The following is a 27579-nucleotide window of genomic DNA, read 5'->3' as shown; positions in this document are numbered from 1 at the left end:
TACTATACAGTGGGGCAAAAAAGTATTTAGTCAGCCACCAGTTGTGCAAGTTCTCCCACTTAAAAAGATGAGAGAGGCCTGTAATTTTCATCATAGGTGCACTTCAACTATGAGAGACAGAATGGGGGGAAAGAATCCAGGAAATCACATTGTAGGATTTTTAATGAATTAATTGGTAAATTCCTCGGTAAAATAAGTATTTGGTCGCCTACAAACAAGCAAGATTTCTGGCTCTCACAGACCTGTAACTTCTTCTTTAAGAGGCTCCTCTGTCCTCCACTCATTACCTGTATTAATGGCACCTGTTTGAACTCGTTCTCAGTATAAAAGACACCTGTCCACAACCTCAAACAGTCACACTCCAAACTCCACTATGGCCAAGACCAAAGAGCTGTCAAAGGACACCAGAAACAAAATTGTAGACCTGCACCAGGCTGGGAAGACTGAATCTGCAATAGGTAAGCAGCTTGGTGTGAAGAAATCAACTGTGGGAGCAATTATTAGAAAATGGAAGACATACAAGACCACTGATAATCTCCCTCGATCTGGGGCTCCACGCAAAATCTCACCCCGTGGGGTCAAAATGATCACAAGAACGGTGAGCAAAAATCCCAGAACCACACGGGGGGACCTAGTGAATGACCTGCAGAGAGCTGGGACCAAAGTAACAAAGGCTACCATCCGTAACACACTACGCCGCCAGGGACTCAAATCCTGCAGTGCCAGACGTGTCCCCCTGCTTAAGCCAGTACATGTCCAGGCCCGTCTGAAGTTTGCTAGAGAGCATTTGGATGATCCATAAGAGGATTGGGAGAATGTCATATGGGTAGATGAAACCAAAATAGAACTTTTTGGTAAAAACTCAACTTGTCGTGTTTGGAGGAGAAAGAATGCTGAGTTGCATCCAAAGAACACCATACCTACTGTGAAGCATGGGGGTGGAAACATCATGCCTTGGGGCTGTTTTTCTGCAAAGGGACCAGGATGACTGATCCATGTAAAGGAAAGAATGAATGGGACCATGTATCGTGAGATTTTGAGTGAAAACCTCCTTCCATCAGCAAGGGCACTGAAGATGAAACGTGGCTGGGTCTTTCAGCATGACAATGATCCCAAACACACCGCCCGGGCAATGAAGGAGTGGCTTCGTAAGAAGCATTTCAAGGTCCTGGAGTGGCCTAGCCAGTCTCCAGATCTCAACCCCATAGAAAATCTTTGGAGGGAGTTGAAAGTCCGTGTTGCCCAGCGACAGCCCCAAAACATCACTGCTCTAGAGGAGATCTGCATGGAGGAATGGGCCAAAATACCAGCAACAGTGTGTGAAAACCTTGTGAAGACTTACAGAAAACGTTTGACTTCTGTCATTGCCAACAAAGGGTATATAACAAAGTATTGAGATGAACTTTTGTTATTGACCAAATACTTATTTTCCACCATAATTTGCAAATCAATTCTTTAAAAATCAGACAATGTGACTTTCTGGATTTTTTTTTTTTTTTCTCATTCTGTCTCTCATAGTTGAAGTGTACCTATGATGAAAATTACAGGCCTCTCATCTTTTTAAGTGGGAGAACTTGCACAATTGGTGACTGACTAAATACTTTTTTGCCCCACTGTATATTCACAATCATCTTTGGATTGTGTAGCTTCTGGTCTTGATAAACTATGGGCAAATGTTTTATTTGACCAGTGACCTCAGATGTAGATGATGTTCTCTATTAATGTGTGACTCATGAACAGCTTTGAGAACAATTATGTCCACCTCGTCCAGTTATACCCAGGGTAAAAGCATTGCTGTGGATAATAACGTCCCAAACCCTTTTCCCCCTCCTCTTTAGTTGCGTGTTTAATGTGGACCCGCTCAGTTATTCGCTTTGAGCAGTGAAAAAAAACTCGAGTGGAAGTGTTATGCCGGTCTCGATGTTATGTGAATAAGAAGTTACGTTAAAGATGCTGATTCGCAAGAATTTTCCCGGTTATATTCTTAAAACTCCGCGGCGGTTCAGTGGTAGAGCGTTTGCCTCCCTGAGCAGGAGGTCGCAGGTTCAGGCCCCGGCTGCGACATACCAAAGTTCCTTGTAAAATGCCTGTCCTGTGCGTGAATGATTCTTGAGTATAAATATAAAGCAATTCTGCAATCGCTACTAAAAAAAAAGTCATCTTTTTATTGCTGTTTCTGTGAAACTGAAGGATCAGTTGAAACAAATAGTTTTCAATTCTACATTTTGATTATTTTTTTTAACCTGTATATCCTGCTAAAAGGCTGAAGAGCAAATAGTCGTGCGTGTGTGTAAAAAGCTCGTGGTAAGTATTCAATGAACGGAAAGAAGTGCTTTTGTGTCTCAAATAGTAAACCACACCCTCTACAGTAAATGAGGAGGACGGGTGGTTTAATTGCCTCCTAAATGCAATGGCAAATCAGCACTGCAGGACAGACTCCTGTTTTATAATTCATGTTTGCAGGATTGCTCGTTATTGTTATCAGCAAAACAGTGTGTTTGTGTCCTAAACTCCTATATAAAAAGACGTATTACATAGTCGTACTGGACATACAGTATGATATTGATTGATGCGTCATGTTATCAGGGCTTGTCTTGTTCTGTTGCAGAAATAAATGTTCTTAAAAATAATAAAAAAAATTTTTTTTAAACATGTACTTTTGTCTAGATAACTCAATTCTACCGCTAGAAAACGTATCAGTATTCCCTTGAACCGTGTACTTGAAAACTTGCCGAAATACCGCAAAATTTTAGGGCAAAAGGAAATTCAAGGGGGGTAAAAACTTTTGACACCTCAAATGGCCTCAAAAAGTTAACATTGTGGCCTGATGTATCTCGTCACTAGTGCCAGACCATAATCCCTGTGACCTGTTAGTGCAAATATACTGCAGTTTCACCGTGTGTGTGGAGCTGCTACATGCTTTCTGCTCTCGTCATGATCTTCATCTCAGATGGAACGCCCTAAGGCTAGTATCTCACTGGGCTGCGACAAATTGCGAACGTCATTCGCGAGAGAGTTTCAAAAGTGTCTTGAAACATTGGCGGGGCTTCTCAATTTCCTCGCATGAGTCACAAAGTGTAGCTCCTTCGTCGCTGAAATTTTGAACATGTTCAAAAAATTCACGCGCCGAAATTTCTTTCAAAATAGCCGCAAAGCCGTCGCGAACCCTTCTCAAGTCAGTTTCCGTGAGGCTTCCTCTACTTCTCTGCCTGCCGAGGGAAAGCCGGGCTGCGACAGCCTGCGACTAGTTGGAGACGCAACAATTGCAGTAAAATATGCGAATATCAATTCGGTGCGATTCCAAGTGGAAATTCGCATATTTTATTGCAATTGTGTCTCCAGCTAGTCGCAGGCTGTCGCAGCCCAGTGAGATACTGGCTTAACAGTTCAAAATGATTTACTGATCTAGAAAATCCTGAAGGATCTTTGTCGGTTTTAAAGGCTGTAAGAGAGGTTGGTGAAATTCAAACACTAACTGAAGAGGAAAACCGGTTGGTGTTTGTGCTCCACACATGTAATCAGCTTTGCCGTTCCTTTCGTTGGAATTCCATGCTGTTGCAGTACAGTGTAACCTTCCCCCTGTGCTTTTGAATAAAATGTGAGGAAAGGAAAGGTTATACCGGCTCAATGTTTCGGTCCTTTCAACAGGAGGATGCAAAAACTATGAAGACCAAAATGCGAGAGAAAGTTCGCCCAAAGATGGGAAAGATTGACATCGACTACCAGAAGCTCCATGACGCCTTCTTCAAGTGGCAGATCAAGCCGAAGCTCACCATCCATGGAGACCTGTACTACGAGGTAATGCACTGGCCTTTCTCATGTTTAACTCTGCATTTTTTCACTCGGTACACGTTTCTGTTCCAAAATGGTCTTTTTTTTTTTTTTTTTTTTTTTTGAAAGTTTGGTTTTCAGATTTTTAGTCGGTGCATTTTGTTTCCACATATCTTAATATTACAGTGTGAAAATTTCATGAGGTCTCCTCATCTGATTCAGAAGCTATGGCCTGTTGATCAAGACCACCGTTTTGGTGAATTATATAAATATAAATTTTAAAGGTATAACTAGATTTATTTTTTTCGCAGTCCAAATCCTGCGCTTTGATTGGCTGGCAAGCGGACCCCGGGTACGGACCTCTGTCAACTCGCTTGTTCACAACAACAAACGTAGCTTTTTTTTTTTTTTTTTTTGTAAACACGTTTTTTTATAAGATTTATTTATAAGTATTAAAAATCTTAAATTTTTGCCAGCATTTCTCAGGAGAATAGCATTAATTTTACAGCATGGATAGTGATAACGACAGTGTTCACAGCGAAAGCGAGTTGTACTACCCTGAGGAAGAAGAAATAAAATAAAACATTTCAGGAGAAAGCTAAAAACCTGTAACTGTTGCTAACGCCGAGCAAAAACATGGCTGAATCCTGAATGACTCCTATTTGTATAAATAGGGAACTACACAGGCGGCAAAATGTAGTTTTTTTTTTTTTTTTTTCCCTGCCATGGAAGTGCACTTGTATACCGAGGAGGAAGCCATTTGCATTACAACCGTGAATGAGGACACAAAATGGCGGCTCAGCTCGGTTTTCCCTTTCGGGCGCTCTTGTTTTCTGTTAGAATTTGGTAAAGAAAAAAACAATTTATTTACCAGCTTAAAGGAACAGTCCACCGTACTTCCATAATGAAATATGCTCTTACCTGAATTGAGACAAGCTGCTCCGTACCTATCCGAGCTTTGCGCAACCTCCCAGTCAGTCAGACGCGCTGTCACTCCTGTTAGCAATGTAGCTAGGCTCAGCATGGCCAATGGTATTTTTTGGGGCTGTAGTTAGATGCGACCAAACTCTTCCACGTTTTTCCTGTTTACATAGGTTTATATGACCAGTGATATGAAACAAGTTCAGTTACACAAATTGAAACGTGGCGATTTTCTATGCTATGGAAAGTGCGCACTATAATGACAGGCGTACTAACACCTTCTGTGCGCTTTTGAGCTCCGTATCAATGCGCTGCCGAAGCGCGCAGAAGGTGTTAGTACGCCTGTCATTATAGTGCGCACTTTCCATAGCATAGAAAATCGCTACGTTTCAATTTGTGTAACTGAACTTGTTTCATGTGGTCATATAAACCTATGTAAACAGGAAAAACGCGCAAGAGTTTGGTCGCATCTAACTACAGCCCCAAAAAATACCATTGGCCATACTGAGCCTAGCTACATTGCTAACAGGAGTGACAGTGCATCTGACTGCGTCTGACTGACTGGGAGGTCACGCAAAGCTCGGAGAGGTACGGAGCAGCTCGTCTCAGTTCAGGTAAGAGCATATTTCATTATGGAAATACGGTGGACTGTTCCTTTAAGGTCGGTCCGTATGGTGAAATACCGTGACCTCGGCCCAGAGGGCGTCGCTCAGTACTTTCAAGACCTCGGTCACGGTATTTCACCATACGGACCTCCCAGCTGGGAAATAACATTTATTTTATTGGAAAATTATGAAATGACACTCTTGAATCTTGATCGCTAAGAGCAATTTTTTTCACATTTTATGCTGCGATAAAACAAAAATACTGCTAACAGAAGGGATTTGGATATTTTACCTAGTTCTTTATTGAATGAACATTTGTATGAATAAAGAATCAAATATCTTTTCTAATGAAGAAACGCTTAACGAAGAATTGGGGGCTACGGAGACTACATTTCTCAATTAAACCACCACTCGGTGCAATTACTTCAAGTCTGTAATGAATAAAGGGTTGTTTTGCAATCAGGGTATGCAAGCTAAAAACCACATTTAACACTTATTATCTTCAATATCAAAAGGCTTGACTAAATAAACTTGGTTGTTTATTGTAGCCCTGTGATAGCTCTATTTACCATGCAAAAAAAATTTGGTGATAACGTTATTTTTGGTGAATGTATGGCAATACATGTCATATTTAGCAAAATGACTCGTGTCATTTAGAAAAAGTGCTTTTTTGACCACAGGTAGCTCCAAAAGGGATGCACTTACATCATTCTTTATATCATAAAACACATATTTGGTTCCATATCATTGGAAACATAGTTAAGTTTTAATGTTGAATGCCAGGAAGTTTTCAGACTATTTTGATCAAATTAGTATGGAATTGTGTCAAAAAAATGTCCTCTCCGAGACAGCTAATTTTTCAATATAAAATAACATATCTAAAATGATTATTTTCATCCTAAAATGTGGTCAAGATATTGGGACATAAATATTAGAGACAACTAACACAAAGCTTACAGCCTTGTATTTAAAAGCACTATGGAAGTAGTGGATTCTGAATTGTCAAAAAAAAGTCCTCTCCGAGAATCACTTCATTTGTTTCTCCCAGCCCTGCTTAAAGCTACACTTAATCTACTTTATCTTATAGCAGATTACACAAAACTACCATACACACACGTCAAAAAAATTACCTGAAATCTGTTCTTTAACTTGTCCTTCACTTAAAGGGTGTTTTCACACCTGGTCCCCTTTAAAGGAACCAGACTCAGTCCTCTTTAAGTGGACCAAAAAGTGGACCAACAGAAAAAGAACTCGGTTCTTTTTGTGTTCACACTGTGAATTTATTACAAAGAGGACTGGGTTCTCTTTCTGGTCCAGTTAAGCTTTGATGGGGCCTCAGTCCTCTTTCTGTTCGCACCAGGTCCTCTAGAGCCCTCAGACCCCCAGTGCACGGAATTCTGGGTAATTTTCTCTTGAATCAAAATGTCTGCTGCCATGCTTGCCCTGCTGTATTCTTTGATCAAAATAGTGCGGATTAAGGAAAATAAATTTATTATATAATTTATATTATATATTTATAATATAGTTATATTATTGTGGCCGACTCATCAGTCAGTAAGTTCAGAGAACTGTAAAGCGGCTGTGGTAAGTTCCAAAAGGAAGTTGAGTTTCCCTGCTACAGTCACGTGACCAACTACGGCAAACGAAGAAGGTTAAACTCCAGTGAAAAAGGCGAAGTGAACCCGGTGCGCTTTTTGTTCACAATGCGCAGATTAGGCGAACCGTACCGTTGATTTTTAGCGAACCGTACTGAGACCACCTCCTGAGGTGGTCTCAGTTCGGTTCGCTTTAAAGGGGTCTGGGTACGGTTGGAGTGTTCACATATGCGCAAAAAATGCTGAGTCATCGATCTGAGTTCGGTTAGATGGCTGAAAGGGACCAAGTGTGAAGACACCCAAAAACTGGTACAAGAACCAGTTTGAATCAATTTGAATTTTGGACCCCTGATTGTAAAACAGGGACTTTGTACCCTGATTGTATAACAACCCTAAAAGCATTTTTATACCTTTTACTTCTCATGGTAATTATAAAAACATTAAGGGAAATTCTTTAACCCTGATTAAACCCCGAGTTTAGAGAGGGCTACGGAGACTACGTTGCTTTTTCCATTATCCCAGTGAACCTTTTCAATCAACGCTGAAAGGTGTCGGTGCCTTACAGTCAACACATTTTTCTGTGCATTATTCCGACGTGTATAGAGATTGAAACTACCAAAATGGATAGCATTAAAAGAATCCGTGATTGAGTTTTTGGGTTCCTTTTTGAGAACACTGACCAAAAACGTCATTTGGCATAACGACGGACACATTATTAAAGAACTGCAAAATTTTTGCCGGGTGATAAAGGACTCCTTTATATGCATATATTAAATGAAGCAGAGATGCTACATTATCATTTCATATCAATCTTGTAGCACAAAATGCACTAGAGATGTGGGGTTTTGTATGATCTATAGTTCAGTGTACAGTCGAACATGCCAAAATGGACCAAAAAGGCATAAAAAAATGAATCAACATGGAAACAAAATTTAGAAATTGTTCTCTGTGGTGATCCGATGACACTAGTGTAAACATGTAAGTTTAATACAAGAAATGTGACTTTTTTTTTTTTTTTTAAATACACCTGCATAATGTCTTATTTCTCCAAATGTGTACCCTGAGTGAAAAAATGCCGACTGTTTGAGTAGCGCTGACCTTTCTCTGGAACATGTTTTCAGAAAAAGGATTTCGTATATTCATGCTCTGTGTCTCTCTCGTGCCTTTTGTGTGACTCCTCCTCATGGTTCTGCTTTGCGCTCCGTCTCTCAGGGGAAGGAGTTTGAGACGCGGCTGAAGGAGAAGAAACCTGGAGATCTGTCTGATGAGCTGAGGATCGCTCTGGGCATGCCCACTGGCCCTGTGAGTTCTTCATCATGTTGATCTCGTTTGCGTGGTGTGTTTGTTCCCCATGTGCATATTAGTGTTGGCTCATCAGGGTAGATATTTCCTCCGCCCATCACACACAACTTGAGGCACAGGTGTAGAAGGAGACCCCGCCTCTCCACTATCACAGTCTCATCTCATCTCATTATCTGTAGCCGCTTTATCCTGTTCTACAGGGTCGCAGGCAAGCTGGAGCCTATCCCAGCTGACTACGGGTGAAAGGCGGGGTACACCCTGGACAAGTCGCCAGGTCATCACAGGGCTGACACACAGACAACCATTCACACTCACATTCACACCTACGGTCAATTTAGAGTCACCAGTTAACCTAACCTGCATGTCTTTGGACTGTGGGGGAAACCGGAGCACCCGGAGGAAACCCACGCGGACACGGGGAGAACATGCAAACTCCACACAGAAAGGCCCTCGCCGGCCCCGGGGCTCGAACCCGGACCTTCTTGCTGTGAGGCGACAGCGCTAACCACTACGCCACCGTGCCGCCCCTATCACAGTCCCAAAAAGCTCAATTTCATAATTTGTGAAATATTACTGTGCTGTTTCAAATGTCAAATTTACTGGTAACTAGAGCAAACTGTGTATATCAAAGGAGAACTGAAGGCAAAAAAAAATTTATCATCAAAATTCTATTTCTCTCATTTTATTAAATATCGGAATGCGTTTCTGATCGCTATTTTGTCGCTGCTATAGCAAGTTCTGAGTGTTTGAAATACGCTCTGTAATACATCAGTCCACATGTCAAAGCGATGGCCGTAAACGAGATTTGCTGAGACCTGTGCGAGACATCGTAGGACGGAAGTAAAACGTACAGCGGAAATCAAAGCGACCGACATCTGCCAACGTTGTCAAAAGACGTGCGCGCCCTCTTTCGAATGCTGACGTAATCAAGCCGGAAGATTTGTTTGTTTTGATAGCAATCAGGAAAGTTTGAAAAAAGTAGGCAGTAATCGTCATTTGAACTCGTTTTTGTGCAATACTTCATTTGGAAAACAGTTTTCAAAATGGCATCACTGACACCTGGCTGACGCTTCACGTTTCGAAGTCTCGCACAAGTCTCGTGAAGATCGCGCGGATAAGCGACGCCTGCCGTGGACCAAACGAACTAAATTCAACACCGCTAAAAAACGACCAGGCCGATAAGTATAATATTTAATTGCAGTTAGTTGCCAATACGAGTCAGAATATAAGGTTACTAAAACCGAAAATGCAATTGAAGAACACGTTAATTAAGAAATAAAGCAAGTTTAAAAATGACTTCAGTTCTCCTTTAAGTAAATCCTGAAAGAACAATATCTTTACTGTGAAATTAAATTACATTTATACATAAGTGGAGGTGATGGGACGTGATCATTTCCACTGTTTGGGGAAATAAATGGAACAATAATAATGACTGTTTTTGTACACCAAGGCTTTTCCTGATTTTTAGGTAACCGCTTATATTTTAAGCAGACAGTGAAGGGTTTAAGTTAAATCTGAGTGTAGTTGTTCAGATGAAATGCTCCAACTCGCTACTGAACATGGTGTTTTTGGTGCCGTTATTTGGTTCGGAGAAGAACAACAAATGGTACCTTTCTCCATTGTACCCACCCTTTTCAACACTTGGTGCACTTTATCCAGCAGAGGGTGCTGCAGATGTGGAGAACCGCTTGTTCTGCTGTTTTCAAACTGCGTGCGCATGCATGAGCAGACTTTTGTCATACGTTTCTTCCCCTGATCTCCATTTCTGACACAGCTATGTTGTGAATAACAATGTCTCTCTCTCTCTCTCTCTCTCTCTCTCTGTAGAACTCCCATAAGGTTCCTCCTCCATGGCTTATTGCGATGCAGAGATACGGTCCTCCCCCGTCCTACCCCAATCTCAAGATTCCTGGCCTCAACGCCCCTATTCCTGAGGTTAGTGTGTGGCAAATGCATCCAAACACCACCAGCTCCATGAAAGAAAAATGCTCTGGTTTCTGGAGACCACAGGTTCAGTCCTGGTCATGGAATATTTCCTGACTTGGACATTTTTTTTTTCCCCCTCACTTACTTAAATGAATTATCTAATCAACAACCTAATCAACTGACTTGATTTGGGTGATTTTTAACACAAGGACAAACACTCTCGGATGTGCAGGATATGGCCTACTGTAGGACTCGGAAACCTGCGCTGTAGACCAGATATTTTTTAGGTTTGTGTAAATGCATAGTTGAGTTGAGTGCTTGTGGGAATTTGGAGACGGAAATATCCAGAGATGAAGGCTGTTGAACAAGGAAATGCTTTTGAGACATTGTCAAGCTTACCCATCTGAGTACAAGGCTTCAAAGTGTGTTTAAAACATTTATTATAAATTATATGTAATGTATAAAAATAGAGATTATACAGTTGCACGAAGATATGACGTTTGAGTGGCGAACATATTCACAAGAAGATAAACTTCATATCTTTGTGCCACTGTGTAATGTTCTTTATAATATATTGATACATCCCCACACAAAAAAAAATCCTCAAGTTAATCAGAAGAATCGTAATTTTGAACCGGTTCACCATGTTGACAAACGTGCATCCAGTCAACAGGAAATCACTGGGAGTGACCTCATCGGAGTGAAATATCGGGAATTATTATACTTCCAGGACACTTTTTCAATGGAATAAAAACGTGTTCTATTCCCTTCTAGCAGGTTTCATTCATTTGATTTGATAGCATGCAATATTGTTAGCGTATCACTTATCCTATGTCTGTCACGTCACTCTACCCAATGGAGAATGAGCGTTGAATATGGTTTACGACATTGCATGGTCATCAAGACAACATGATGCGAATATTCAATGAGAAGTGTATCGGCATTTCTCTGTTCTGCCAGCGGCGCCCGCAGTAACCTGTTGCAGTGAATTGAAAATGCAATAAGATGCGTATTACGTGTAAAACTTCCACACAAGTGAGCAACTGGGACAGTTTGTAAACAAACATGGCCGCCAGGTTTGCTTTGTTAAAGGCAGAAGATTTTGAGAGAATTTTGAAAGCGAAAGCTGCACTGAACACCTGAAAGGCCCCCGTTCTTAACTTTTTGTAAAATCTATAATTGTTCCATTGAATGTGCATTAATAATAATATTGGCTGGCTTTTTTTCGTGATCTATCAGATACTTTCCATTCAGCTACTTGTCTTCGACTCGTTCAGTGTCATGCTCGCTGAATGGAATATATTTGATAGACCACTCGATGCCAGCCAATATTATTTAAATATTACGCATACAGGACACTTTTTTTTCGTATTCTATTCCCTTCTAGCGGGTTTATTGATGGCATGCAGTATTGTTAGGGGTCATCCATAATTTTCATCATTATCATGAGTCTACAAAGAGTAGACTTTTGAGCAACCCCCCCCCAAAAAAAGTGTACATTAGCGGACAAAAAAAATGATGGATCTACGTGGAATAGGAATTCAAAATAAAACCATGTCTTGTATTACTTTTTATTAAAATCAGATGACAGGACAATACAAAGATTCACAAGAGAAGAAAAGAAGACACAAGACGGGTCCAGAAGTTTTCATAGAAAGCAGGCGATTCGTTTTACAGTCCCCCCAGGATTCCGTGGGCCTTTTTTGTGATTGTTGCGGGCTAAAATGTCTGATGTTGCCGGGGGGTTTTCCAAAAAATTGCGATGAAAGTTGCGGTGTTTTTTAGGTTTTTGTTGTGATTACATTGCGGGAGGAAGTGAAAGTTGCGAGAAATTGTTGCGGTTTTCTCTTTTTGTGATTAAAATTGAGTGATATGTTAAATATTAAGTTAGTACTGAAAAACTATTGATTAAAAAAAACAAAGACACTGAGAAATGGTCCTATAAACAACTTTACCAATATAAAAGATTACCAGGACTACAAAAATGCAGAAAAATAGGCTTTACTTATCCAAATGCACCTGTTGGTTCAAAAGTTAAAGTGCAGAGAACCTCACAGCACAACATGAAGTTACCTTAAAATATAATATAAATGCCTCAGCTTTCATGTAAGAAAAAAAAACTATTAATACTAGTACTGTGTGCAGGCAGTCTCTCCTGAAGACTAAATTAAACAATAATTATAAACTAATAAAATAAATGTCTCAGGCTTCATAGAAGAAAAAAAAAACAATTTGAACAGAATCTCACAGTATGATGCTGAAGCTGCCTAAACAATGGAAAATAAAATACCATTTTGGCAAAAATGTTGGCATCCATTAATTTCCTGTATTAAGTAAAAAAAAATAATGTAAAGTGCACACAGTCCTTCACTGTAAACGTAACACACTTTCAGTAACAGAATTTAAGCCTATATAAACACTGACTCGTGCATCATGCAGTGTTGCCAGATACTGCTGACGTTTTCCAGCCCAAAATATGTCTAAAACCCGCCAAAATGCACTTAAAACCACCCAATCTGGCAACACTGCTCGCACATGCTGCTTCTCTTGAACGTATACACGGAAGTAAGGCGGAAGGTAGTTTGTCGACGACGCCAACGATTGGTCAAATTTGCGGAAAAGTTGCGGTGATTGGTTATAATTGCAACACCGCCCTGAATTTGCGGGGATTGGTTGAATTTGCATTGAAGTTGCAAATCGCAACATCGCGAAATCCTGGAGGGTCTGATTTTTGAAAATTAGGAACTGTCTTTTTAAGGGGAGCTGTTGCGTTTTGGCTTTGAAACGTTCGTTTTTGATTCTTTCCAAGCAGCCTGTCCTGCCCTAACTACCTCCTGCCGCTTCTCAGATGAATGCAGGAAACAATAAATGTTTAAAAACTGCTTGTACTCGTTTGAAGGAGTCTTGTGAATAGCGGTATTTCTGCTATTCATAAACTTGTAAATGCAGTCAAAATGTGGGTCAGCCATTGTTGTTGTATTGAAGAAAGAAAGCGTGTAGAGCTCGCTGGCAACACCGATGTGGCGCGAAATTTTTAACATGGCGGCCACCGATTCGCACATTGACAGATCATCATTTTTTCATTTTTAAAAAGTGTATGCCTGGTCATTAAACCCCCCCCCCGGCGTACAGTTTGTACGCTCGTGATAATGGTGAAAATTATGGATGACCCCTTAGCATATCGCTTATTCTACGTGTATTACATCACTACCCAATGGAGAATGAGCATTGAATATGGTTTGATATTGCATGGTTGTCAAGACATGCTGGAGACATAAAACTTCCGCGCTAGCGAGCGACTGTGGCAAACATTGCCGCCAGGCTTACTTCGTTGTATGGAAGACTTTGAAAGAGAGAGACGTGTTGAAGACCTGAAAAGAATGTGTATGGATAATAATCATAATATTGGCTTGGCATGCTAGCTGAATGGAATATATCTGATATACCATGGAAAAAAAACCCAAAGCCAGCCAACGTTATTTAAATGTTACTCCAGTCCGCGATGTATTTCCTATGAGAAATGTGAGTTTTTCAACACAAGATGATAAACTTCATGTCTTTAAGCCAACGTGCAATTTTCTTATGATCTAGGCACGTTAACAAAAAAAAGGTATCCAAATTATCAAAACAATTTACTGATTTACTCACAAGTGACCTTAAGAGTGTTATGTCACGGTTTTGGTTCTCCGTGTTCCGGGTGGAGCTCATGGAAAATACAAGTGGTGTATTTCACAGTAAACCACTAGTGTCCATATAATATGTATTATAACACATACACTACCGTTCAAAAGTTTGGGGTCACCCAGACAATTTTGTGTTTTCCATGAAAAGCCACACTTTTATTTACCACCCTAAGTTGTAAAATGAATTTAAAATATAGTCAAGACATTTTTCTGGCCATTTTGAGCATTTAATCAACCCCACAAATGTGATGCTCCAGAAACTGAGACCCCGTCCACACGTAGCTGGGTATCTGCTAAATCGAAGATATTTTTCTACGTTTTGGCCTGTCATCCACATGAAAACTCATCAAAAACGAATATTTAAAAAAACTCCGGGCAAAGTGAAGATTTTTGAAAACTCCGTGTATGCCTTTTCATGTAGACAGAGATAACCGGAGTTTTGCGTTTTAGAACGTCACAATCTGCGCCAAAAAAATGACGACAAATCTGCCCTGACGTCAAACGTGCGACCTTTGTTTACTGCAGAAGCCAGATTAAGCATGGACAAAGAGTAATGGATCGGAGTAGTGCCTTGAAAGCGTTAATTATTGTGCAGGTGCTATTTACATGTTTAATTTTAGAAGCCCAACTACTGCTCCAAAAACAGGGTCAATATGTCCACATATTTGCTTTGACAAGATTCCCAATCAACGTTTTCTTGCGTCTTTTGAAGTTTATACTCCAAAATTGTGTTTAAAAGCAATTCTGTCTCCGAGTCTGTCCAGACGAACGAGCTTGGCGCCATGTTTTATGTTTAGGCGGAAGTGACGCCAACAGAGGGCTATTCTGATGTGATTAGGGGGTAGGATTTGGGGAAATAATGCCATCTACAGGTTTGGAATGCTTATGAATGTGATTGAAAACGCAGATGTTCGGTTATGTGTGGAAGGGATTTTTTTTTTTTTAAGATGAGGTGGTGTGGATAAAACATTTTTATAAACGGAGGGGGGGAAAATGTTCGGTTTTAAAAATACCCGGCTACGTGTGTACATGGCCTCAATCTGTTCAAAGGAAGGTCAGTTTTATAGCTTCTCTAAAGAGCTAAACTGTTTTCAGCTGTGCTAACATGATTGTACAAGGGTTTTCTAATCATCCATTAGCCTTCTGAGGCAATGAGCAAACACATTGTACCATTAGAACACTGGAGTGAGAGTTGCTGGAAATGGGCCTCTATACACCTATGCAGATATTGCACCAAAAACCACACATTTGCAGCTAGAATAGTCATTTACCACATTAGCAATGTATAGAGTGCATTTCTGATTAGTTTAAAGTGATCTTCATTGAAAAGAACAGTGCTTTTCTTTCAAAAATAAGGACATTTCAAAGTGACCCCAAACTTTTGAACAGTAGTGTAGGGCCAAATTACTCAATACTGATTGGTCAATCAAGGAGAGCTTTTTTTTTTCCTTAACACAGGGACGTATTTCTGAAATGCTATTGGCTCGTTTGTTGCTTGGTTACGGTTACAAAAATTAGCAAATTTTGTCAACAAAATGGCTGACTCTGCAATGCTATTATATTTGATGAAGAAATGATGAACCAATTGAAAGCTGCAAATGAAAAATACAAAAAAAAGGATGAATTTTTGGCTTTCCGTGTTTAAGGAATGGGCCGCAGAAAGACAAATAAATGACTCCTATGGGATATGAATGCTGTGAGTTAGACAAGGTGCTATCGCAGTTTTATGCAGAAGTGAGGGAAAAAAAATGAGGAAAACTACAGAGTCGTGATGAAAGATGCTTTAGAAACCGATTCAAACGTGCAAGATAGTCCTGCGCCCTGATTGATTGGTTCAGAAAACGTGAATGACAAACGTTGTGAACTTGAACGGCTTCCGAAGTCAGGGATGAGAATTTTCTGCCGATCGGCGGATTTCCGAGTTTTTCAGACCAAAATGATCGTTTTTGAGAGCGATGTAAATCCATTGAGAAATTGGTGGGCTCCGGGTTTACACACTCGAGTCTTTTGACATGTCGTAATTAACATTCACTTTTGCGACAGTGTTCGACTTGCTTGCGGTAGAATTTTTGGGAAATCCCATTGCGTGCAGTGTATAAACACAAGTGCGCATGCTCTCCACGCGTGGCTTGCAATCGCCGTTCACCGACTGTACACACTGTTTGACGATACACATTGGTAACATCGGAAAGACGCACGTATTCAGGCGGGATATTTTAGCATATCGACAATGGCAAAAGTCCTAGATGAGGAAGAAGAGGATCGAGCGAGGGAGACTGATAAAGGTGCAGGAATAAAGAACTGTTTTTGATGGGCTTGGTTAGAAAGAACACAATGTCGATCACAACAAAGCTCGGTGATCACATACAGAAAATAGACGTCCCAGGAAAAGTACTTTGCTCGTTGTGTTCTGACATGATAAACTACATTAGTAGAGGGGCAAGGACTATCGAACTTCACACATACACACCAAAAAACACAGATACCAGGTATAACTCTCCTACTTATTGCTTGTTTCATGGGGGGGAATTGCTGGCATGTGCCGCGCAGGAGCGTCTGCCCACATTTTTTAGGCCAAGATGAACTTGGTTTTTGATTTAAAAAAAATAAATTTCCAATATGTAATGCCAATTGTACACACCTGTTCTTTAATTCAAAATCACCATCTGACCATATGGTATCTGTATTACATTACACAACATCCTGTCCAGATAAAACCTAGTTAGTCCACACAGCAGCTGAAAGGGAAGTGATGAGTGATGTTGAATGTTGCCTGCTTAATATGCAAGACCTCCTGCTACCATGATAACATCAGAAGAAAGCTTCAGAGAATTATATGATAGAACTTTTTTCTGGTTTGCACTTCATTTTAAAGGATTGGAGTATTCAAAGACATGAATAGCAAAAATGCAGAAATATAATACTGTAGAGCTCGTTTATATTAAAAGGTGCATTGATTAATTTTTTTGAAATCATCAAATGTGAATTGATTTAAAACAAGTCTCTTGTACCATATTAATCATTTTCACGTGGTAGTCCACCAAGAAGGGGAATTTGGGGAATTTATTTCCAAATACATTGCAACTTTTTGCTGATAAAATTCAGGCATGCAAACGGCGCGCTTTTCGGCGCATTCCGCTTTTCCCCCGGCATTTTGGGCGACTTGTGTAATTCGTGCAGATCCGAAGAGGGGTTTTTTGGGGGGGGTTGCTCTCCGGTAATCCACTCTGGTCTTAATGATAGACCCGAGTACTGTGCAGACCATACAACGTTTGGTTCCCCCTGGTGGATATATGGAACCATTGACAGCAGAGATAGTAAGATTGACAGTGTAGCTGCTGGCTGCTATTATAATAATCAACAGCGTTCCGTTACAAACTGCGAGCTGCTACACTGTCAGTGGTTGGAACCGATGGCTGGGCAATCTGGTTGCTAAGGAACGTGACTCCCGGGCTTTTCCTCAGATAGGTGTGTTCATTTATCAACTTGCTGAATTTCATCTACTAGTGTGTATTTCTTTGGAGCCTCGGTGACTGGGAGTAAACGATCAGCGTTGAAGTGGAAGTCATTTACTCGTCTACAATCAAAGCGCAAGTGTTAAAATAATTGTGCATATGAGTGATTCCACGCTTATGGGTACTGAAATGGGGACATGAACTTATTTTTTAAAATTCACCTAAAACCATTTCTTTTTTTACCATCAGGTCACAAAACATGTAATCTTTAATGAATGATATGTTAAAAGATAACTTTAATTTTCTGAGATGTAATAAAAACATATTTATATGCCAAAGTCAAGCCTATGAGTTCCAAAATGATGTCTGTTCCATTACTTCTGTTACGATTGTCCATCTCGCGTCTGTTACAAATTAATTACAATCTAGCTATATACCATGTAAATCTTATTGAAAGAATGTGTATGTTTATTCTACTACACATGTTTATTAATTATATTTGCTAAAACATCACCTTCCTATGTTTCAAAAAGTAATTCTACATTGTTAAAACTGAGAATATATATGTCCACAACACTTCTTTGGCATATAAATATGTTTTTATTACATCTCAGAAAATTAAAGTTATCTTTTAACATATCATTCATTAAAGATTACATGTTTTGTGACCTGATGATAAAAAAAAGAAATGGTTTTAGGTGAATTTTTAAAAATAAGTTCATGGGGGCGTCGTGGCTCAGGTGGTTAAGGCGCCATACCATGAATGCGGGCGACCCGGGTTCGATTCCGACTTGAGGTCATTTCCCGATCCCTTCCCGTCTCTCTCTCCCGCTCATTTCCTGTCTCTACACTGTCCTATCCAATAAAGGTGCAAAAAGCCCAAAAAAATATCTTTAAAAAAAAAAAAATAAGTTCATGTCCCCATTTCAGTACCCATAAGCGTGGAATCACTCATTTATATATATATATATATATATATATATATATATATATATATATATATATATATATATATATATATATATAAATAAACTTTGTCTCTCGTAACCTAGGCTCCTTCATCTAACCATATTAGCCATGACCTATCCTTGGGGTAAAAAACGCCTGGAAAACTTAATGTTATTTGAGGAGTTGCATGATGACTGTATATGTTCTCAACGTAGTGTCTACATGGGTTAATGACTATTGTTTTTTGTTCCTAGATAATATTTAAGTGCCGTAATACCGTTCTATACGTGCAAGAATTGGTCTTATTAAAGCTTGTGGCTATCTGGCTTAGTTAAAATGCTAACCGTTAGCACCCGACTAGCTGCTATTTTAGAACATCGAGTGATCAAATGGTAATGTGTAACCTGTGTGTGTGTTATGAGTTCGTGGTGCATACATCCAAGGCACTACACAAACTTCAGGAAGTGGCAAAGAAAAGGAAGAAAAAGGAGTAAAGATGGACTGACTTTGGGGTGGGGAACTGAAGATGGATTGGGAACTGAATTAATAAATAATAGTAATTTAATAAATGTTCTGTTTTGTTGAAACTGTTGTCTGACTGATATTTTGTGTGTGTGTGGTGGGTCCGCGTCGCCGCGCTACCTCACTCTTTTTTTGGACCATGGTTGTGTTTGCATCCCTGAAAATTTAATGGCTTTGGGGGTAAAAAAAAAAAAAATAGCCAAAAATCATTAGCTCCTGCCCCCTGGGCCCCGCTGGGTGCCTGTAGGCCCCCAAACCCCTGGCTTTTTTCTGACTTTTTTTAATATTTTTCATTCTCATCCTTGCGAAGTATGAATTTGGCCCCATATATTATAAACAAGTAATCGTATGGTTCCTTGTAAAATTAAGGATCAATTTCACTCGTGATTTCAAAGTCACTCGTGAAATTAATCCTTAATTTTATGAGGAACCATACGATTACCTATACTAATAATCTCACACACACTATATCATTTTTTTTTTTATAATTAAAGTCTGGTACCTTGAGTAGCTGTTCAATAAAAAAAAAAAATTATTTTTTTTTTCTCCACCCAGAACTGCTCTTTTGGTTATCATGCTGGAGGATGGGGTAAACCTCCTGTGGACGAGACAGGAAAACCTCTTTACGGTGACGTGTTCGGAACCAACGCTGTAGACTTCCAAGTAAGAAGCAACACACCCACTAATGCACACCATCATTTCCATCCTGGCTGCTTAAGTGTTTTGAGTGCATTGAAATATTAATTAGCTTGTAATTACTTCCACAGCCAGTATTAGCAGTAGCATTAATTATGCATGTTGTGTTCATCTTCATATCGTATAAACCACTGATGAAGGTGAACATTTCAGTTTTTAAGCAAAGACATTATTCAGCCTGCTAGTGAATTATTATTTTTTTTTTAATATATATATTTCTGATTCGTTCCCATAGTAACGTTTCTCATTGTACCAAGAGCTTCGTAAAAATCCAGCATCGTTAAGATTTGTGCTAACACACACCAGTTAAAATTCCTGCACAAGTGTAAGAGAGCAGATGTACCCAGTGTCCGAAATCGCTCCCTACTCACTATATAGTGGGGACGCCATTTTGTAGCGCTGTCTGAAACCTTAGTGAGGATTATTTACACCCTATATAGTGCACTCAAAGTATCCCACAATGTATGGTCACTAACCAAAGCAATATATCCCATCATGCATTGCGGTCATGCTGAAAGAAATTAAAAGTCTGAAATTGGATTGAATAAAAGGCAGCGGCGAAGAAGAAAGTATTCAGCCTTGATTTAAATCTTTTAAAAGAACTGAAAGATGCAGGGACTTTGTATTGATTAATGTAGGAAATGCGCTCAGTATAATATGGATTGATCACAAAAACGCATGCGTGTGTTTATTATTTTGAAAACCCACCAGCCGACTGATCTGGCACGTTTTAATTGTGCGACAGTATTGATGTAAATAACGACGTGACGGACTAATGTCCGAAAGTGTCTTTTCATTTTATCAGTGAGCTCACTGTGTAGTCCTCTATAGAGTAATTCCCTAGATAGGGAGAAGTTGAACGAGTGAGCGATTTCAGACACAGGGAAAGAATTCCATACTGTTTGAGATTTAGCCACTAAAACGTGGCTCCAGTTTGTTCATTTTGTACATTTTGTTTCAAAATGTGTACGTAAAATGAATGTGAAAATAACGTTTGCAATTAAGTGCATGTATTTTCGTCATGCAACACACACTAAGCTGGAAAAAAAGAACTTAATCTGTTAGTTCTTTAAGCTAACAATGTAACTGCCTGAACAGGCCAAAGCGGAGGAGGAGGAAGTGGACCGAACCCCATGGGGTGAGCTCGAACCATCAGATGAAGAGTCTTCAGAAGAAGAAGAGGAGGAAGAGAGCGACGAGGACAAACCAGACGAGTCCGGTTTCTTTACACCTGCCGACAGGTAACGCTGCTTTTACTCCAGAGGTTGTGCTCACTTTTGATTATGCTGCATGTTGAGATAAAGATGTTTTTAAGCTTATGAGATGTGAAAACTTGTCTGATTTTTCTGCCTGTCCGTGTCTCAGCGGGTTAATCACTCCCGGAGGCTTCTCCTCGGTTCCTGCTGGTATGGAGACTCCAGAACTGATTGAGCTCAGGAAGAAGAAGATTGAAGAGGCGATGGATGGGTGAGTGTGTGAATGTATGTGAGGAAGAGAAATCAAAGGGGGAGGGTGGTCAAATGAGTCCAAAGTTCCTTGAATGTAGTGTTTTTTGTTTTTTTTAAATATATAATTTCATTTTAAGTATTATGTTGTGTGGCGGCACAGTGGTGTAGTGGTTAGCGCTGTCGCCTCACAGCAAGAAGGTCCGGGTTCGAGCCCCGTGGCCAGCGAGGGCCTTTCTGTGTGGAGTTTGCATGTTCTCCCCGTGTCTGCGTGGTTTCCTCCGGGTGCTCCGGTTTCCCCCACAGTCCAAAGACATGCAGGTTAGGTTAACTGGTGACTCTAAATTGACCGTAGGTGTGAATGTGAGTGTGAATGGTTGTCTGTGTCTATGTGTCGGCCCTGTGATGACCTGGCGACTTGTCCAGGGTGTACCCTGCCTTTCACTCGTAGTCAGCTGGGATAGGCTCCAGCTTGCCTGCGACCCTGTAGAACAGGATAAAGCGGCTAGAGAGATTGTGTGTTAAAGCCCAAGGAGCCTAATGCTAAGGTCATACACAGCCGGTTGATCCATGAGAACCATGGCTGTAGCTACCGTGGCCATTCCAGTAGATTTTGGAGGTGGTCAGTCGCATAAATTTGGGCGGAGTAAATATGTAAATGAAGTCGCAGCAGTGATGTATGGCTTTTAGGGCTGTAACGATACACCCAACTCACGATTCGATTCGTATCGCGATTTTTAACCCACGATTCGATACGCCCACGATTTTTTTTTAAATGTTTTTTTAAAGTAGTAAATTTGACTTATTAACATTTACTTACTTACATTAACTATTTAATAACAAATAATTCAGACCACTGCAGAGAATGAGTAATATGTATGCAAAAATGAACAAATGTATATCCAAAGATTGTTTTATTTCTCAAAATAATACTGTTGAGCCGGAAGCTCTGGTTTTTTTCGGTTCTGAAAAAGTCATTTTTCCAAGTCGTGTAAATCCGTTAAGATTTTTTTTTTGGGGGGGTGGCTCTCTCACTGTCTCACTCTCATAGGGCCAATGATTTTCTGTGATTGCGGAAAACAGATGGAAATTACGGAATTTTTATGGTGAAACATTGCTCGCGTGTCAAAATGTAACTGCCGCAGAAGGCTTCCGCCCAAGCAGACATGCCTTCAGTGTTGCCAGATATTGCTAACGTTTTCCACCCCAAAATATGTTCAAAACCAGCCAAAAAGCACCTAAACCTGCCCAATCTGGCAACACTGCATGCCTTTCCGGTCAAGTGATTGTGATTGGCTTGTGGCACACCTAGCCAGCCAATGAGCTGCTTGTTTACAGATTCGCTCCCCGCGTCGCAACCAGAATGGCGACCGCTTAAAAGAAATGAATGCTCTGCCAGTGGCGAGTGTGGACGTTGCGTGACTCGCAGAAGATTGTCGCAGGTCGGCGAAAAAACGACTTACTAATAGATATAAAAAATAAAAGTAATTTAAGTAAGTTTAAAATGTAATTTAAATAAAAAGTAAAGTATTCATAAATTGAAGTTTGGAAGCGCCTCTGTTTTTGGGCTGAGGAGAAGTTTGAAAGGGTGTACCGCGATTCTGCCTTGTATCGCGACACGGATCGTGGCTCTGTGTATTTCGATTTTGATACGCATATTGTTACAGCCCTAATGGCTTTGCAGTAATGACGGCAGTGTATGGTTTTCACAGCTGCAGTACGGCAAAGCCACGCCCCCTAGGCAAGCTTTTCACTTCCTGCAGAAAATGTTTTGAGCCTGACGGAATGCTGCAATAGCCAATTAAGCCTTACGTGTGCCTCAGGGATGCTCACAGATGCCTTCACAGTTGTGGCGGATGAATTCATCGGGCATTTGACCCACAGCAGTTTTCAACATGACTAAACTTTCCAGGGATCGAAGCCACACCCTCCTGGTTGTCAAAGTAGCTCCCCGGCTCTTGCGTATTCCAAAGGAAGGTCCCAGAAGGCTCAAAATCGTCTACCGTGAAGTTATTCCGGCTATGTGAGACCTTCGTATAAGATCTGTGATCACTTCCTGATTACGCTGATGTTAGTAGCTGGTATGAATAACTGGTGATTTCCCAGTGTGTCTGTGTATTTTTGTCAATATTTTTCACTTTAGGTAAATGGAGTATGGCTAGTCTTGAATAAAACGTGTCCTCTTTACCGCTCACAAGGCCGATGTCACTTGTTCCTCCTTGTAAATTTTAATCAGAATGTTAAAAGAGAACTGAAGTGATTTTAAAACTTGCTTTATTTCTTAATTAACGTGTTATTCAATTGTGTTTTCGGTTTTAGTAACCTTATATCGTGACTCAACTAATTGCAATTAAATATTATACTTATCGGCCTATTGGGTTTTTAGCCATGCTGAATGTAGTTCGTTTGGTCCACGGGAGGCGTCGCTTATCCACACGATCTTCATGAGACCTCGAAACGTGAAGTGTCAGCCAGGGGTCAGTGCCGCCATTTTGAAAACTGTTTTCCAAACGAAGTATTGCACAAAAACAAGTTTAAATGACGATTACTGCCTACTTTTTTTCAAACTTTCCTGATCGCTATCAAAACAAAACTTCCGGCTTGATTACGTCAGCATTCGAAATAGGGCGCGTGCGTCTTTTGACAATCCCTGTGTCCGAAATCACTCCTTACTCACTGTATAGGGCACTATATAGTGAGGATGCCATTTTGTAGTAGTAATTCCCTATATAGGTAGTAGGGGATAGTGAACAAGTGAGTGATTTCGGACGCAGTGTCGGTCACTTTGATTTCCGCTGTACGTTTTACTTCCATCCTACAATATCTCGTACAGGTCTCAACGAATCTCGTTTACGGCCATTGCTTTGACATATGGACTGATATATGTATTACAGAGCGCATTTCAAACACTCAACTTGCTATAGCAGCGACAAAATAGCGATCAGAAATGCATTCCGATATTTAATAAAAGGAGATAAATAGAATTTTGATTATAAAAAAAATGTACCTTAATTCCTCCTTTAAGGCAGGAAAACTTGTGGCAAAACTTGTTTGTAAAAGCAATGCTTGAGTTGTATAAATCTGCTTGTGTGGCATCTGAGGGTTCTTTCACATGTACAGCGTGTAGTCGTCATACATTTGAGTTCTTGAAGTTATTCCACGAAATCGAGTCGTATATGAGCTGATGGCTGACGAGGCGCGTAGCACCGAATCGCCTATAATCCATGTACGACGAGACTGAGTGGAATAACTGTTTTATTCTATCCACATTCACTGGGTTTTGAGAAACGGAGCATTTTTACTTTCATCTTTTGCAAATTTGCAAACAAACCGGTGAAATGACGGAGGAATTTGTGAAAAATGCTGTAATAATTCTTGAAAAATAAGATTATTCCATGTTTTGTAGCATTTTTGGGGTTTTGTTTTCTAGTAGCTTTTTTTTTTCATCCTCGGTTGGTTCAGCAACACGCGCTGCCGTTTTGTTTTTCTCTGCTCACGGTATATGAGCTGATAGCCTAGTTGTAGAGTAGCCAATCAGTGTGCAATTACTCATGTCCAGTGAATGTGGGTAGAATAGAATAAATTGTGATGTTTCCCCCTCGGCGTGGTTTGTTTAGGCGGCGATCACACGAGTTTTCAGCCTTACATTTGGCCCAGACACTTGGCCTTTTTATTTATTTGCATTTAGATTAGTTTCATTGCATTCAGCATGAAATAAACCAAACCAAAAGTACTGATTTTTAGCTGTAAGTGCTAATAAATAGGGCCACGCCCATATAGCCATACAGTAGCCAGAATAGTCTGATCATTAAATTCAGCTATTTATTTAAAATGATTTTTTTTGGGGGGGGGGGGGGTTGGTTTGTTTTTGCTTTTTACGTTCTAAGCTTTAAGGATGGACTATTTAATTGTGAACTGTGTTTCCTGGGAAATATTTAGTATATTGTGGTGGTGTAACTCATCTGTGTGTGCGTGTGAACAGAAATGAAACTCCTCAGCTGTACACGGTGCTGCCGGAGAGGCGAACAGGCCCTGTGGGATCGGCCATGATGGCGTCCACACACATCTACGACATGTCTGCGGTGAGTGTGTACGCATGCGCGACTAAAGGACTTTTTAGATAAAGAGATGAGTGCAGGGATCATTACGCATATGATGTACAGAGAGCTGAATATGATGTGAGGAATACTTTACTCAATCAGGCAACTGTTTATGATGTTTTTGAAGCCCCATTAAAAGAATATTTGTTCCCATTAATACATCATTAGCGGTTCCTTTAAACTAGAACAACGCAAGCTGTGATTTTATAGAAGCGCGTGACTGAGACGCATGAGGCCGGGAGCGTCAGTTTGCTCTGTTTGATCGTCTGCCTAAATTGTGCAGGCTTTAGTCCTCAGATGGGAGCAGTAATTCTCTCTCTGTGGGTTATGCCATGCTCTAATCTCACCTCCTGTTCATCTGTGAGCCCAGAACTGCATTAACTAGAAATCAGACTCCATCCTTCCAGACCGGCCGTGTTTACACTGTAAATGACTCGGGCGATTGAGTGCATCAGTGTGCATACTAACGAATAAACCGATTTTTAAGCTCTTACCATCCGTGTCTGATCTATTTCTTTTGCTAGCTCTCACTCTCTCCCTTTTTTTTTTTTGGGAAATTCCCCTTTTTTGTTAGGCGGGGGCAGCACGCAAGGTGGCCGGGGTGACCGGGTTGGGCGGAGACTCTCAGGGCGTGGAGGTGGCTCTGGCCCCAGAGGAGCTGGAGCTCGACCCGATGGCCATGACGCAGAAATACGAGGAGCATGTGCGCGAGCAGCAGGCTCAGGTGGAGAAGGAGGACTTCAGCGACATGGTGGCTGAGCACGCCGCCAAACAGAAGGTACCGCCACGGCTTCACAGTCTCATCTCTCTCACACTAGATTTTACCCAGAAATGTGTGCAGTGACACATGGATTTGTGTTAATACAAATGTGAATTTAAAGGTGCATGCTGGGAATGAAATGTGACTTTTACTATCCAAGTCTCAATTCGTCTCCTCATACCCAATGATTTATTTAATAGCAGCCAAATTTGTTCACATGAGCAAATAAATAAATAAAGAGCTTTTTTTCCGTGGTCCAAATCCTGCGCTCTTATTGGCTGGCGAGCGGGTCCGTATCCTACAGTACGGACCTCGGTTACGGACCTCTGGCGACTCGCTCGTTCACAACAACAAACATTATATATTTTTTTAATAAGATGTATTTATAAGATTATCAAAAATCTTATAAATGTTTGCCAGCATTTCTCAGGAGAATAGCATTCATTTTACAGCATGGATAGTGATAATGACAGTGTTCACCGCGAAAGCGAGTTTTACTACCCTGAGGAAGAAGAAATAAAAGAAAACATTTCAGGAGAAAGCTAAAACCTGTAACTGTTGCTAACGCCGAGCAAAAACATGGCTGAATCCTGAATGACTCCTATTTGTATAAATAGGGGACTACGTAGGCGGCAAAATGTAGTGGGTTTTTTTTTTTTCCTGCCATGGAAGTGCACTTGTATACCGAGGAGGAAGCCATTTGCATTACAGCCGTGAATGAGGATTCAAAATGGCGGCTCGGTTTTCCCTTTCGGGCGCTCTCGTTTTCTGTTAGAATTTGGTAAAAATAAATATATTATTTACCAGCTTAAGGTCGGTCCGTATGGTGAAATACCGTGACCTCGGCCCAGAGGGCCTCAGTCAGTACTTTCAAGACCTCGGTCACGGTATTTCACCATACGGACCTCCCAGCTGGGAAATAACATGTATGTATTAGCTCTCTAGCTAGTTCATGCAGGTTCTGTTACAATGACGACCTCCACGATTATCAGGTGAACTTGTCGGAAAGTTACCCTTGTGAAAGGTTTTGTCAACGGGACTTATTTTTCTTTAAAGGTACTGAGAAATACTTCTTGACCTTTTTAAAAAAAAAAATTGATTTCACAATCCGAGCAAGACATTTTCACGACGAGTCCGATCATTTCAAGTCACATTTTAATTTCAGGGTTGTTATGAATAACCTGAAACAGCCATGTTTAACAGTAACTGAAGTGCTCAGTCTGTTCTTCACAATTTCACCGGAGTGAGAGGTTTCAAACTCATGCTAATTTTTCTTTACTGACGGAATGGAATGTGTTTCTCTGCAGGATTATAAATGTTACAGACTTCTTTTTGTTCACTGCTCTTTTTGTGTGCATCCGACAGCAAAAGAAGAGGAAAGGCCAACCACAGGACACTCGCACCGGTGCCAAGAAATACAAAGAGTTCAAGTTTTAAACCGGAGACGAGCATGAGCCCACCGATAATCATACCGAGATCATATTTTTCCTTTTAGTCAGTTCTGTAGAAATAAGGGTGTCCTATGTGTGAGCTGATGAGAAGCAAATGTTTTCATGTTTCAGTGTGTTTTTTTGTAAATAAAATAAATCCGTGTGATTTTTATTTGTTATTCACAGATTCTTTTGTAAATGGGTGTCATCTACATGCTGGATAGCCATTTGGGTCCGAATTAAAGCAGAATTTCAAATCTGCAGTGCGGGATAGCCTCAGGCAAGCAAAAAGTCACTTGTCCAGAATCCCCCGTCTTTGTGTAGTTCAGATGAGAAACATCAGCAGTGAAAATATAGTTCCTCTAAAGCCAACTTGTTAGCTCATCCGGCCAGCGGGTGATGAGTTTATGCCGTCATGTG

General features: G+C 40.5%; 1 protein-coding gene across 3 annotated transcripts in view; it reads left to right on the top strand.

Annotated features, from left to right (window-relative positions):
• The window catches only part of sf3b2 (splicing factor 3b, subunit 2), a 53863-nt gene extending 26532 nt beyond the window's left edge, over positions 1-27331 (top strand). For all 3 annotated transcript variants that reach the window (XM_060897667.1, XM_060897818.1, XM_060897747.1), the window contains 9 exons: positions 3649-3798; positions 8105-8194; positions 10022-10129; positions 19284-19391; positions 20523-20665; positions 20790-20891; positions 24852-24951; positions 25544-25747; positions 27095-27331. In XM_060897667.1, the coding sequence (XP_060753650.1) occupies positions 3649-3798; positions 8105-8194; positions 10022-10129; positions 19284-19391; positions 20523-20665; positions 20790-20891; positions 24852-24951; positions 25544-25747; positions 27095-27166 (1077 nt within the window). In that variant the 3' untranslated portion in view covers positions 27167-27331. The remainder of the gene's footprint in view (positions 1-3648; positions 3799-8104; positions 8195-10021; positions 10130-19283; positions 19392-20522; positions 20666-20789; positions 20892-24851; positions 24952-25543; positions 25748-27094) is intronic.
• Positions 27332-27579: the final 248 nt, after the last annotated feature.

This window comes from Neoarius graeffei, chromosome 1, assembly GCF_027579695.1.
Source record: "Neoarius graeffei isolate fNeoGra1 chromosome 1, fNeoGra1.pri, whole genome shotgun sequence".
NCBI lineage: Eukaryota > Metazoa > Chordata > Actinopteri > Siluriformes > Ariidae > Neoarius > Neoarius graeffei.
The sequence above is the reverse complement of the archived record's forward strand: the minus strand, read 5'-3'. Positions and strand labels throughout refer to the sequence as shown.